At 43.2% G+C, this 13,006-nt stretch overlaps 2 protein-coding genes across 5 annotated transcripts in view; both read left to right on the top strand.

The window, feature by feature from the left end:
- LOC143418577 (solute carrier family 41 member 1-like) overlaps window positions 1-13,006 on the top strand; it is a 149,667-nt gene that overhangs the window by 83,253 nt on the left and 53,408 nt on the right. The gene's annotated exons all lie outside the window — the stretch shown is intronic.
- Window positions 1-13,006, top strand: part of phactr3b (phosphatase and actin regulator 3b) — a 61,561-nt gene that overhangs the window by 29,037 nt on the left and 19,518 nt on the right. For all 4 annotated transcript variants that reach the window (XM_076883691.1, XM_004559923.4, XM_012921485.2 and 1 more), the window contains exons 2-8: window positions 773-931; window positions 1,063-1,137; window positions 1,272-1,412; window positions 2,349-2,579; window positions 2,653-2,860; window positions 5,470-5,660; window positions 7,324-7,477. In XM_076883691.1, the coding sequence (XP_076739806.1) occupies window positions 778-931; window positions 1,063-1,137; window positions 1,272-1,412; window positions 2,349-2,579; window positions 2,653-2,860; window positions 5,470-5,660; window positions 7,324-7,477 (1,154 nt within the window). In that variant the 5' untranslated portion in view covers window positions 773-777. The remainder of the gene's footprint in view (window positions 1-772; window positions 932-1,062; window positions 1,138-1,271; window positions 1,413-2,348; window positions 2,580-2,652; window positions 2,861-5,469; window positions 5,661-7,323; window positions 7,478-13,006) is intronic.

The following is a 13,006-nucleotide window of genomic DNA, read 5'->3' as shown; positions in this document are numbered from 1 at the left end:
CTTTTATTGAGGGGAAAAGGGAAATAATATGCAGTGTTTCCTTGCAGTCTTGCATTAATGGAGTAATTATTCAACCACTGACAGAACATGAATTGTAAAAACTTGAATCACCTCTTTTCAAAAGCAGGCCTTCCAACACGCGCTCATCAGTATCCAAAAATAAAAACAAACGCCGGACTAAAAGAGACAACGAAAATAAACAGTGGGGGCTCGGAGGCGGGCAGGAGGTTCTAAAGGGCTGTCAGTAGCTGCATGCAGGATTTGTACGACTCTGTCACTAATGCACGATGTTTCGCACGCTGATGTTTACTTCACTGAGAGAAGAGTGCAGGCTGAAATGGTGTAAAATCAGTGTGGAGTCAGGCTGCAGATGTCTGCTCTGATGACCTAAGGAGAGGCATTCGAGCTGAAGCTGATTTTATTTATTCCCTGCGTGTGTTTCAAGACGTCGTTTAAAAGCCTTCCATTGTGTGCGTGTTTTGGGGCCGGCGAGGTCTGGCTGCCGTCGAACCATGTGAGTCACACGGCAACAATGCGATTCTCTGTCCTCTCCCCTCAGCACCGCTTCTCCTCAGAAATGAGGCTGGAATCAATAAGGTGTTTGCAGCCAGTGACCCACATTTACTGCTCTCAGATGATGAGAGGTTATCGGTAAACGAGGGATTCAAGAAATTCCTCCAGTCCTCACCGTGCTCGTGACGGATGTCGTGAACGCCTGGGTGGATTTTGTTTTCTCAGCCCGTGTTAAAGGCAGCTGTGTTCTGTATTGCAGATGTGATGGACCAGCAGAGGGCTCTGCATTCAGGTTGCCTGGTCTCAGGGGTCCGTACGCCTCCCGTTCGCCGCAACAGCAAGCTGGCCAGTCTGGGACGCATCTTCAAGCCCTGGAAGTGGAGGAAAAAGAAAAACGAGAAGCTGAAGCCCACAGGAGGTGAGTGTGACGCCGTGCACTTCCACGGGTGGCGTTAAACGCTGAAAGCCATAACATGCAAATAGTCCCACGCGCTCTCATTTCCTTATGCAGTCTGAGGACCGGTTTGATTAATGTTTGTGTTCGTGTAGCGGTGGAGAAGAAGGCAGCTGTACGGCAGAAGAGAGATGACCTCGTCAGGAGGAACCCCGGGGAGACCGAGACAGGTGCAGAACCACAGATGAACACACGTTAGCGCACTAGCACACATATGACTCCAGGCTTTGCACGGTTGCTCAGCCGCATGAGGCCTAAACTGCCACGCAGACTCATTCCTGTCGCCTCTGTGTGCTATGTGCAGAGTCAGATCTTGCTTGTGGGGGTAACAGTGAGGACCTGGACACCCCCCCTCACTCTGACGGTGAGGACAGAGACGAGGAGCCGGTGGCACCGCTGGCCAACACTAATGAAGACCTGGGCAGTGATTTAGAAAGCTCAACAGGTACAGCGATGTAGGCTCAGGCTTTGTGTTCACCTTGTTGCTAGCACTATTTTCTTTTTATACATATCCTGTAACTGCCTCACAAAAATGCTGCTTTATTGCATCAGTTGTGCAAAACTGCTAAACATATTTGTCACATCTCTAAGAAACTTTAGGAAAACTGTTTTTAGCATCTTTTAGCTCATTGTTTTGATTTTATAGCTCATCTGTTTTTTACTGGATAGTCTCACATATGTAAATTCATCACAGCAAACAACAGACCCACACCACGCTGGGGGACACAGGGAAGCATTTATCGTGTAAAGATGGGAATTTCCCAAAACAGTTGGTTTATAACAAATATAAAAAATACAGGAGAGTAAATAAAGGTCACGACTTGACCAAAAGTATGGCTCTTAGCGCTTAGCTAATACTGGCCCCGCCAGTATCTCAGCCAGCTATATTTGCCATTATTTTGGTATATATATTAAAATTAAATAGAAATTCAAAAGAAAGGAAGAGATGAAAAACATTTCAAATATGTTATAAAAGTTTCTGCAACTTCCTTGTTGACATGTGTTCACAAAACAAAGAAAACAACCACCTGATGCGAGTCAGAGTATAAACAAATAATCCATGACTTGTTGTAACAGTGCAACAATTATTTTAAGGGCTCATAAATAACAACACACAACAAATGTCAGAAATCTGTTTGTTTTTCACGTGTCTGAAAGAAAATGTAAAAACATCCGCCAATGTTTAAATCGCCAAATATGGATACAGACTCTTCCTTACTTTAGTTTCTATTTTCATCACCTGATTTAAAATAAGTGATATTGATTATAAAATGGGTTTTCCGAGTGCAGTTGCGCTATGTCTCTGATTGTCCACTAGGTGGAGCCAAAGGCTTCAGAAACTCACTAAACCTTTCGGCTTACCTTCGCTGTGTGCTTTCAGTACAAGATGTGACTGAAGTGGCAAAGACAGCAGGTGATCAGAGTCAGAGTGAAGATGGAGAAGATGAAAGCACCTCAATCAGTGACCCCAGCGAAGAGCAGATGCAGGGCAAAGCCGAGGGTATCGAGGGGAAGCAGGAGGCGGCGGCGACCAAGCCTCAGAGACGAGCCAGCACCCCTCCTCCACCCAGCCTGCCTGTCAAACTGCTCACCAGGCTGGGCAGCTTAGAAGGTGCGTCCAGCAGGACTCACACTGATGTAAAACCAGCGTTCGGTATCTGACTCGATGTGTTTCGCTTCTCCAGGTGCTCCTCCAGTGCCGGTGAAGAAGTCCCCTGCCACCTTACCCAGGAACTTCACTCTGCCCAAAGACCCTCATGGCTCTCTGTTGAGAGGCAGGATCTCCACACCCACCGGGTCCCCTCACCTCGGGGCGCTGCACCCACAGCTGCCCCCCAGCTGCATCATTGAGGAGCTGCACCGCGCCCTGGCTACCAAACACAGACAGGACAGGTCAGGCTTGATGTGCAGCATTTCCACCACGTCTCTGTTTGTGTAGTTGCCAAAGAACACAAACAGCATTTTGGTCAGTGAATGGATTTGCATTAGTCCTGTTAGACAGAAACTCCCACGACAAAAATGTAACCAATGTGGAGCCAAAAAAAAGACCACAGGCGTCGTGTAAAAAGAGGAAGTATTTCTAAATATATTTCATGTATGGATTTTAAAGACCTGTTTTAAATGATGACCCCTTCAGAACAGAATCCAACTTATAATCAGCTTAATCTCACCAGCAACATATTGGGACAGTTTCTTTTTAACAAGGAGCAGCCACGTCTGACCCCCTCTGACCTTCAGGGGCAGCTGTGCTGTGTGAGGATATGCTTCACGCTCGTCCTTCAGGACATAGTGGAAGGGTTGGAGTCATATGTGAGCGTTACTCACAGACTGGAGCTGCAGGCCAGCAGGCTGTTGATTAGATTTAAAGAAGCAGCCTTCTGTTTGAGTTTGCCTCCCGTTAATGCTGACCCAGACAGTGTGTGCACGTGGACAAAGATGCTAATCTTCAAGTGCTAAAAATGAATGAAATGAGGATAAAATATGAACTTTTTTTGTATTCTAGTGCAGAAACCAACAAAATGTGAACAAGTGTTTAAAAAAAAATGAATGAATGGACTAGAGATGGCACGATACCACTTTTTTATGTCCGATACTGATACCGATATCATAAATTTGGATATCTGCCGATACCGATGTGAATCCGATATAGTGTTTTTTTAATCAACAAAACTGTTTTTTAAATATCTTGCTGCATTTTGTATAAGTTCATACTCAAGTTTAAAACAACAACTACACTAAAGCTATTCTGTTATACCTGTATGCAAAAAAAAAATTTCATAGTTCAGCAATACTGATCAATCTAATAAACTTAAACCTGCACCATCCTCCCTATTCTGGTATTTTAAAGAGTGCTTAGCGTAAATATTAAGCAACCTAACTAACAGGGTTCCAACTCCCAGCAACAACAAAAATAAATAAATAAAAAATAGGGAACCACCCCTCACGCTCCACCTCATGATGCTTAATCGACATAATCAACCTTAATTTGATGCAGTGTGAAAAAAAAAAATGCACAGAAATCAATTATTTTTCAAGAAATATTAAATAGATTCAACATCTTTCTTCAACAAAATTGCAGACTGCACAGATGGTACCTTCCCAAAGGAAAAAGTACTATAGCTTACTAGGGTGTATATATATATATATATTAGACTTAATAGTCACTATGTACAGTAATTGACTTCTATTCATTTTACATCAAATTAAAACTTTGGGTGTCAGATAATTATTTATTAAAAGCTAGACATTTTAAATGAGAATAAGAAAGAAAAGTATGTCTTTGTGCCCCCTTTTCCCTGTTAATGCCCTATCGGCCCCCCTGGCTAAACTTTGCTAGATCCGCCCCTGCACAGTTACCAGCCGTCAGCTACGTAGAAAAAGATCCTCGAGTAGAAAGAAATATTAAATAAATTCTAACAACAGCTGATCAAGCTTAAACGTGCTGCTGTTGTTCAGCCGCTGGTTTCCTCTTTCTGGTGCAAAGTGGGCCAAAAACAAACTAGAGAGACGGACTCGCGACAGAAAAGCCGATCAGCTGATCATTAAGCAGTTTCATGATTGAAGTAGCAGCAAGAAGAGGCAGTCGTTTGTTAAGCTTAACGTGGGAATGCTTTACAAACATTCAGAGATGGACTTACACACTTGCTTTACTTCTCTCGGGATAACTTTGTTGGAGATGAAATGCCGGGTTGCTAGCGAAGCTCCAAATGCTATCCAGACCACCAACAGGTCCCGCATGCCACAGCCGCTCTATCACGTGATGCATACTGCTCCGACGTGCTAACGTTCTGAGGTGAGTTACGGCGTGTTGCAAGTTTTGTGAGGTGCTTTCGTGATATTTAATGGATCGGATTACATTTTTTATTTTTCTCCGATATCCGATCCAGTAATTTAGGTCAGTATCGGACCGATACCGATACGTAATATCGGATCGGTCCATCTCTAGAATGGACGATTGATTGTGTTTAGTTTTCTCTAGATTTGCTTTGATGTTGGAGCTTGAACAAGGACGTGCAAGTAAATGCTTCACAGACCTATAGTATTATTGGTATTTTGAGTGTTGTTGTTGTTTTTTTTTTTTTTTAGATCTATAAACCTGTTAGTGAAGCAGAAAACAACAGAGAGGGATTCCCGGTGTATTCAAAGCTTTTCATCTCTTATTTTGCCTTTGGAACCCAAACTGAAGCTTTATGCAGTTTAACGACTGTTTAGTGCTGTTTTATAGTTTACAGTCAGCTCATGAAGATAAATCAGTCTGTTGTTCCAGTGTCTTGGTCACAGGATTGTTACATTGTGATGCTTTAGTTGTGCGATTTCTGCCTCGGCTGCAGACACAACCTGAACTCTTTAATCACTTCAGTGACTGCTGCTCGACCACGTTCGGTGGTAAACTAACATTTCAGCTGCTCTCTGAAAGATGAGCCGTGCAGCATCTCAGTCGCTCAAACACAACAATCCACCACAGCTGTAACTGACAGACATTTCGTGACATGTGACCTCAGTTTTCAGATGAAGGAGGCGCGCTCGTCTCCGAAACGCCGTCCGGAGGGCCGCCTGTCTCGCACGTCCAGCACAGAGAAGGACCCGGCCGGAGAGTCCGAGAGCAAGAAGGAGTCTGACGAGAACAAGGAGAACTGGCGTCTGGATGAATACTTGAGCGACCAGGACAGCTGGAACGAGTCTGTGATCTCCGGTATGTGTGCCGACAGCCGACTTGTGGTATGATGTTTGCTTTACTGTTATCGCCCACGTTCTGTACAGAGCCCAAATCTGGGCACCCTGTCAGTGGATAATGAAGCTGCATAATCTGTGGTGATGTTTGTTTATACTCGCAGCCTGACGGGGAGATTTACATGGATGATGAATGGCATACTTGCTGGTGTTAAGTTTCAGAGCCTGTCAACATCTGCTCTGGTGGCCTAATTCTTAGCTGTTCATTTGGGTCAGTGGTGCTCGGACTCCTGCCGTTAGCATGTCTGCGACTCTGGGGGAAAAAATGTTAAAAGGGTGAACTGTGGAGCTCACTGGAGACTTAAATAGCACTGCCACAAAGGTTTACTCTTACCCAGAAAGGGTTAGTCGCAGAGATCGTGATGCTAATGTGTGGTGAAGGAGATGCTAACAGGATGAAAGCAGGAAAAAAAACAATGAATCAAAGGGAGTCACAGCTCAGATTTAAGAATGGTAGCAGTGCATCTTTGCACAAATCAGATATTTTTGGATACTATGAATGCCTTTAATGGCCTCTTTTGTCAAGCAGAAACATGTGGTGTTAAAACTTAGAGCCCAAAAACGGCAGTTCTTTCAGTGGACGAGCGAGGCTCGGTAATAATTTGAATATTTTTGATGCCTAAAGTTGGGTTTAGTTGACACTCCTCCGCATCAAAAGGAGCCAGTTGAGGCCCAGGATGCCTTCTGGGCATCTTGGCTGGCTTGGGAACATCTTGGTGTCCCCTCAGAAGTGTTGGAGGAGGTGGTCAGGGGAGAGGGGAGGTCCGCTGCCCTTGCGACCTGGAATGGCAGAAAATATGCGGATGCTGGGATGGGCATTTGCTTTTACCAATGATTCCAGACACAAACTCTGCCTCATGAATGTTTGTGTCAGGAAGGGCATCCACCACAAAATCTGTGCCAAATCAAACATGTGGATCCATCTGCTGTGGTGACCTCAGCCAAGTTCTAACATTAGTCTAAGTAATTGGCAGGTATCCGTGTTTGTGCACAGCAGGCATGTCACAGTTGATACTTTCATCTTTTATATGCAGTCTGTGTTCTTTTAAATTGAACATAAACTCAAAATATTTAAAACATGAAAGGTTTGATGGAGACGAGCACTCAGTCAAGGTGTGACATCTGATCTGCTCAGTCCGATCAGTTTTCCTGGTAAAGACAAAAATACCAGCTAATTTCCCAGGAAACAACTACAGCACTGGGCATCTGTGAAGGGAGGGAATTTTATGGAAATACTTCAACATGCTTCAGTCTGCAAGAGACGTGCAAGCCTGGGTGAAGATTTTCTGTATTTTTTTTAATCAAGCCAACTCAGCAAACATGAAATCAAAGCTTCACACTGGCTTAAAAAAACCCGTTAATACCCCGGAGCAGACCCGAACTTAATCCCGAGTTTGTGGAAGGTGTTTTATGTAAGAGAACGAGGGTTCAGACCTGTCCACTCAGACTCGGGCTCTAATCAAATGTGTAGCTGTTGCGAGGAATGTGTGAAAGTTCACAGGCTAATTCTTAGATGATTAGAATCAGTTTAGCAGGTTAAGCTGGAAAACTATGTGCAGCAGCTAGAAAGCCACTGTACAGCCACTGTACAGCCACTGACGTTAACTTGTGTTCGACGACGACAGGGACCCTCCCACGCAGAATGAAGAAGGAGCTGCTGGCTGTGAAGCTTCGGAACAGGCCCAGCAAGCAGGAGCTGGAGGACCGCAACATCTTCCCCGTCCGCAGCGATCAGGAGCGGCAAGAAATCCGCCAACAGATAGAGATGAAGCTGGCCAAGTGAGTCGCTGTGTGTGGAGCCAGACCAGCATCCCACCCCTGTCTGACCCCCACCCCCTCATCGTGCTCTGTCTCATGTATGTCCGTTTCATCTCTCATCATCGCTGTTGACTGCACTTTGCCTGCTTGTCTATTTCCCATATGTAAATAATAATTATAATGATTATAATAATATGAATGATAGATGTCCTTGAATGCAACACAGAGGCTTTTAATGCACATTCAGTTTGTGCCCTCAAACTGAGATGTGTAAATCTCTGCACAGTGTAAACCGGTAACAAGTACAGCAGAACATTGTTTTTACACACAACACTTTAATCACATCCGATGCGGTAAATGAGACAGAAACCATTTACAGACAAGCAGATGCACTTCCTATGACTGTGCACAGAAAGTTCACCAAGAGGGCAGATGGCCGTCAATGAAAGGAGGGAATGGAGCTAAAATATTTATTTATACCTGCTCCAAGACAAAAAGCAAACATCAACTTGGTTTTTGCAAATATTTCATTGAATGCAATATTTCCATTTATCAGAGTTGAAGTATAACAACATTAATGTTACATTGCTGTTATCACATAATTACTAGAATCCTGCTAATATATGCTCGATTGTTTGAAACAGAAACGTGTATAAAAGAAGCATCAGGCTGAGGTGGCTGTTGTCAGGCAGATCCTGCTAGAAGTTCTCTGCTCACAAATACTGTAACTACCTGTGTCAAAACTGAGCCTTTTCTATATGGAGCTTAATGAAAAGTTCCAGACATCCCAGGAATGTTCATTTTGTGGGTTACAGTTCAGCTCCTTGTGAAACTTTCCAGGAAAGGTCGTTTTCCCTCTTATTTCTGAAATACACCGGGTATCTCTGACGTAGCTTCACTCTGTCCTTTACACGTTTTCCCATCACAGCCAGAGAATTTTAAAAGCAGGACATATAATCCAGAAGGAGACTTCTATTCTGAAAATCATCCCATGTGTGTTTATCAGAGCATGTCAGTGAAACGTTCACTGAGATTCGCTGCTGCCGGTGAGAACAGTTGGTGACAGTGAGCCTAGATTGTGTTTAAAAGATGGATTTAGCCACTGTGATGTCACCCTTTATATATTTATTTATTCATTCATTCAAATTTCATTCAAATGTAGCCCTTTGGCTGCTGCCATGTTGTTTTTTTCTGGCCCAGAAATAACCGTATTTGTGCAAGAGGTTGGAGTGCTGAGTTATCAGCTTGATTAGCATTTTTCAACCCCAGTATTTGCTGCTGGAACCAGGCAGTGACCGAACACACTACAAGTCAACCTAACGCTTTTATTTTCAGGTGTCTACAGCAGGGGTCTAATCTAATCTAGTACTAAACTTTCACGTCATGTTTTAGTGATTACCAGTTTTCTTGAATATTTTTTTTTATTATGCAAAATATAAAACATCTCTCCCCTTTAAACACCCCTAAGAAGCCATCATCGTCATACAAGCGCCATCACTCTTAATAAACCTAAAAATTAAAAATAGGCCATGATACTTGATTGAACATGACGTCGAATGTGTTTGTTGCCACTTGTCTCCTAAAACAATGAATCTGAGCTAAATGGCAGTGGGATCTAGAATTTTATGAGTCCTTTCCCAAAATTCCTGCACCTCCCTACATGTGCCTTCTCCTCATTTTATACATCTGTGATGATCTTGGATCACTTTGACATAGATCACGTCAAGTGTACCAGCCATCCACATCATACAGATACAGTCGCCTAAAGAAATGGTGTAATGCCTCCATAACCATGCTCACAACAGCTACGTTCACACTGCAGGTCTTAATGCTCAATCCCGATTTTTTTTTGATCAAATATGATTTTTTTTTTTGTCTGCTCGTTCACTCTACAAATAAAATGTGACAGCAAACGCGCTCTAGTGTGAACCCTCAAAGCGGCCAGCATGCGCAAAAGAAGACGTCACACACAACGCGCTCTGTTTAGACCCAGAGAAAACAGTATTGTTTGACTGATGGGCCTTAATATAAAGACTTGTTTCGGACTTTACGTTTCCCAATTTTGCTTTAAGTTATAAAGTTATTTTGTTCTTTACATATGGCCTAATAATGATCCTTATTGCTGTTTTAGAGGAGCGGTGCTTCAAAGGATAGCTGCAGATTTCTGTCAGAATCTGCAGATTATACAGTACAAATAAAATGTTCACATTCCTCCAACGTTGTCTTCCCAACACTTTCACTGGATGGCCAACAAGTGTTCACGATGTCTTCTCCGGCGCTGATAATTGGTGTCTGTCTTGTGTCAGTGACGTAAAAGACGGAGACAGCAGTCGCTTTCTAAAACATCAGATATGTATCGGATTCAGTACCACATACGAAAGTGACCCAGATCGGATTTGAAAATATGGGATTTGTGCTGTTCACACTGTCAAACCATGATCAGATATGGGTCGCAGAGGGTCAAAAAAGTTGGATTTGATGCGCTTTCGCCTGCAGTGTGAACGTAGCCTAAGTTGCTCTGTTGCGTGTAGTTCCATGTAAATAGTGCAGTCGAGTCCTACCTTTATAAAGCTCATTCATTTTTGTTGTAATGCACACCTGTGTGAATTTTACGCAGTGGAAATGTATTATGTATTATGCAGGTTTGAAAAAAGAAGGAGACACCTTTCAATGAGTGTATATGTGAGCAGGCAGAATGAATGCTAGGTTATTTGAGAGTTTCTGTGCTAACGTGGGTTTTGGTTCTTATAGCGCTTTTCTAATGAGTATTGAGCACCAAGTGATTTTTGCTACAAGCCTCATTCACCCAGTTATAGACCCGCATTCATACAAGCAGTTTTTTCCTATACCTAAGCAAACACTAATTGGTGGATGCATCGGGGTTCAGTAGAAATCGATCGACCAACCTTCTCCTTGATAGGACTTCCTCCTGACCCAGAGCCACCCCAGCTGTTTTCCACATCAGCTGTGTGTAGATTGTAAACATAGCGATTGTTGTTGCTCACCTTTGCTTGGATGTGCTTTTCTGGAATGTGGAACAGGATTTTCTGAAAGGCAGAGCAGAAAGGCCACGCAGATCATAATAGTATTTGTCATCTTATGTAAAAGGCAATAGGCTGTTACTACGGTGACTTTAATAGGATTATAGTGACTATAAAATTAGATTTTCTTTTGTGTGTGTGAATAACACAGCGACAGGGTGTTCTGGTATGCTTCTGCAGCGTCAGAATTGAGAAGGAAAGTTCATATTTCTCCGAGTCCCCAAAATAAATGAGTTCTTTGGAACACTTTCATACCACGGTGAGATCAAGTGTGGGCGTTGGACAGTAACACAGGCTCTCTCCACAGTGAGCGACTCCGACTTTGAGGACTCACACAGAGTCGATGCTGATTTTAGAGCTGTTTGCACTTTTCTCTCAGAGGACTATTAACACATTGAGTTGTTTTTCATACCTTTGTTGATACGGGCAGCTGTGATAATAGCCTGTTAGCAAAGTGTTCACACCTCACTTGTGCTTCCGAGGCTGCTAAGTGCTGTAATTTGACGTTGACCCGCTTTCAGCGAGCTGAAATAGAAGCTATTGTTCTCAGAGAGTGACAAACAAGTGCAAGTTTCTAATTAGCTTCTCCAAATGCATCGCTACGGCTCTCAGCTCTGAAGACTGAATTACAGTAAACGTGTTTTCTCAGCTGAACAGCTTCAAATCATGTTGCAGTGCAGAATGCTGTGACATTTTCTTCAGTGATAGCTTATTATATGTGCATATGAAAGCCTCTAAATAATGCAATAGTTAATAAAGCACCTGCGTTATACTGTAATGCTGTTTGCTTTTGTTGAACAGGCTCCTTTAAGAGCAGTCTACTGCTGTAATCAGTCAGTTTGTAGTAACCATGGGTCGGACCACTGCGTGTGATGTGCAATATGCATTGTGATGATGATGATGATGATGCAGAGGATCCTGCCGCTTTACAGGTCCTCTCAGCTCTATGGAGAGTTTTAGCTTCTTTGAGCTTTTTGTTTTGATTTTATTCATATTTCTCAGCAGAACAAAGAAACTGCTGAAAGGAGGCTTTAATTGTACTTCAGATAAATGCCTCTGCTGTTCTGTGTTTGCTGTGTTTCATAACGAAGTTGTTGTATGTTCCTCTATGAGATGATCGGGAATCTTTGTGGTTGCAGTTTCGCTTGATTTGTAATGCTACAATCCAACAAATTTCTCTTAAAAGCACTTGTTTACTTTACTGAATGTAACACTGTGCTGTTATAGACTGACTATAAGGGCTGCTCAGTTCCCATGCCACATTCTTGGCTTTCTATGAGAAAGACTAAGACTAAATCACTGGAGGTTCATCTGTGGAGGATATGAGAGACACTGTGGTGATTCTCACTGTGGAGTCTGCCCGTGAACCAAACCACAGACAATAAATGGGAAGTTAAGCGGCGGATACCAATGTGACTCTAGTGTGTCTCAAGTGTTGTTGGAACTATTTTTTACCAGAGTCAGGTGGTTTCCGTCATTGGGTCTTTCATGTTCACACAGACGTTTTTTTTAAATCTTAGGTTAGATAAGATCACCATTGATTAAAATGTTGAATAAGCAATAAAATGTTGTTTGTCATACATGAGGGGCATTTCAAGTCTTATACAATAAAGATGCTTTCTAAATATGAATACTTCATACTTTAAACCAGTGTTTCCCAACTGGTGTGCCGCGGCCCACAGGTGTGCCGTGAGAAATGATCAGTTATCTGGTTCCACCTGATTAGTACTCGAGCGATCGGCTTGAGTAACGCGCAGAACAATTACATACCTGCTCTAATTGATTGGGTTGCAAACTGCCAGTTTAACAGAAGTCCTGGAGAAAATTCGGACCCAGATGAAGGCCCTAGCATGAGTAGTGGTCAGAAGAAAGCAAAAGAGGTATAACTGGGGACAAACGAGCCTGGTGTGCGGGAACATGCCGTGTGACTTTTCTAATGTGAAATATGTGCAGTGGCTCTAAAAGGTTGGGAAACACGGGTGTAAAGTATGATCTGGATGTGTTGCATTATATCCTATTGTATAATAATATGTGTTTAGGGGCTTAAAGGTGGTCTGTTGGATTGACGTCTGGTGACTGTGGAGGGTATTTGAGTACAGAGAACTCGCTGTCGTGTCAGGAGATGGCTGCACTGTGGTGCTAAAGGGATGGATGGCAACAATACTGTGTGAGCGTAATGTGGAGAAGATTTCCTCTACGCCATTACGCCATCACCAACCATGAACCATTGATACAGGAAAGGTTGGATCCATCCTGCCATGTTGTTTGTGCCAAGTTCTGACCCTGCCGTCTGAATGTTTCTCTAGAAATGGTCATTAGACTAACAGTCAAGAGGCTTTGGCAACTGAAACGTCACATGGAGTCAGTGAACTCCCTTGATGTCCTGGATGTAATTTCCTTCCGTATCCAAACACATCACAGGTCAGAGCAGTTAATGAGAGAGATGAAGAGTCTGAGCTGAGAGAGAGGTGCTTTCCATTCCCGTCTCCCCACACTGAGACGGGAAACA

The sequence above is a fragment of the Maylandia zebra genome, linkage group LG5 (genome assembly GCF_041146795.1).
Source record: "Maylandia zebra isolate NMK-2024a linkage group LG5, Mzebra_GT3a, whole genome shotgun sequence".
In the NCBI taxonomy this organism is placed as follows: domain Eukaryota; kingdom Metazoa; phylum Chordata; class Actinopteri; order Cichliformes; family Cichlidae; genus Maylandia; species Maylandia zebra.
The sequence above is the reverse complement of the archived record's forward strand: the minus strand, read 5'-3'. Positions and strand labels throughout refer to the sequence as shown.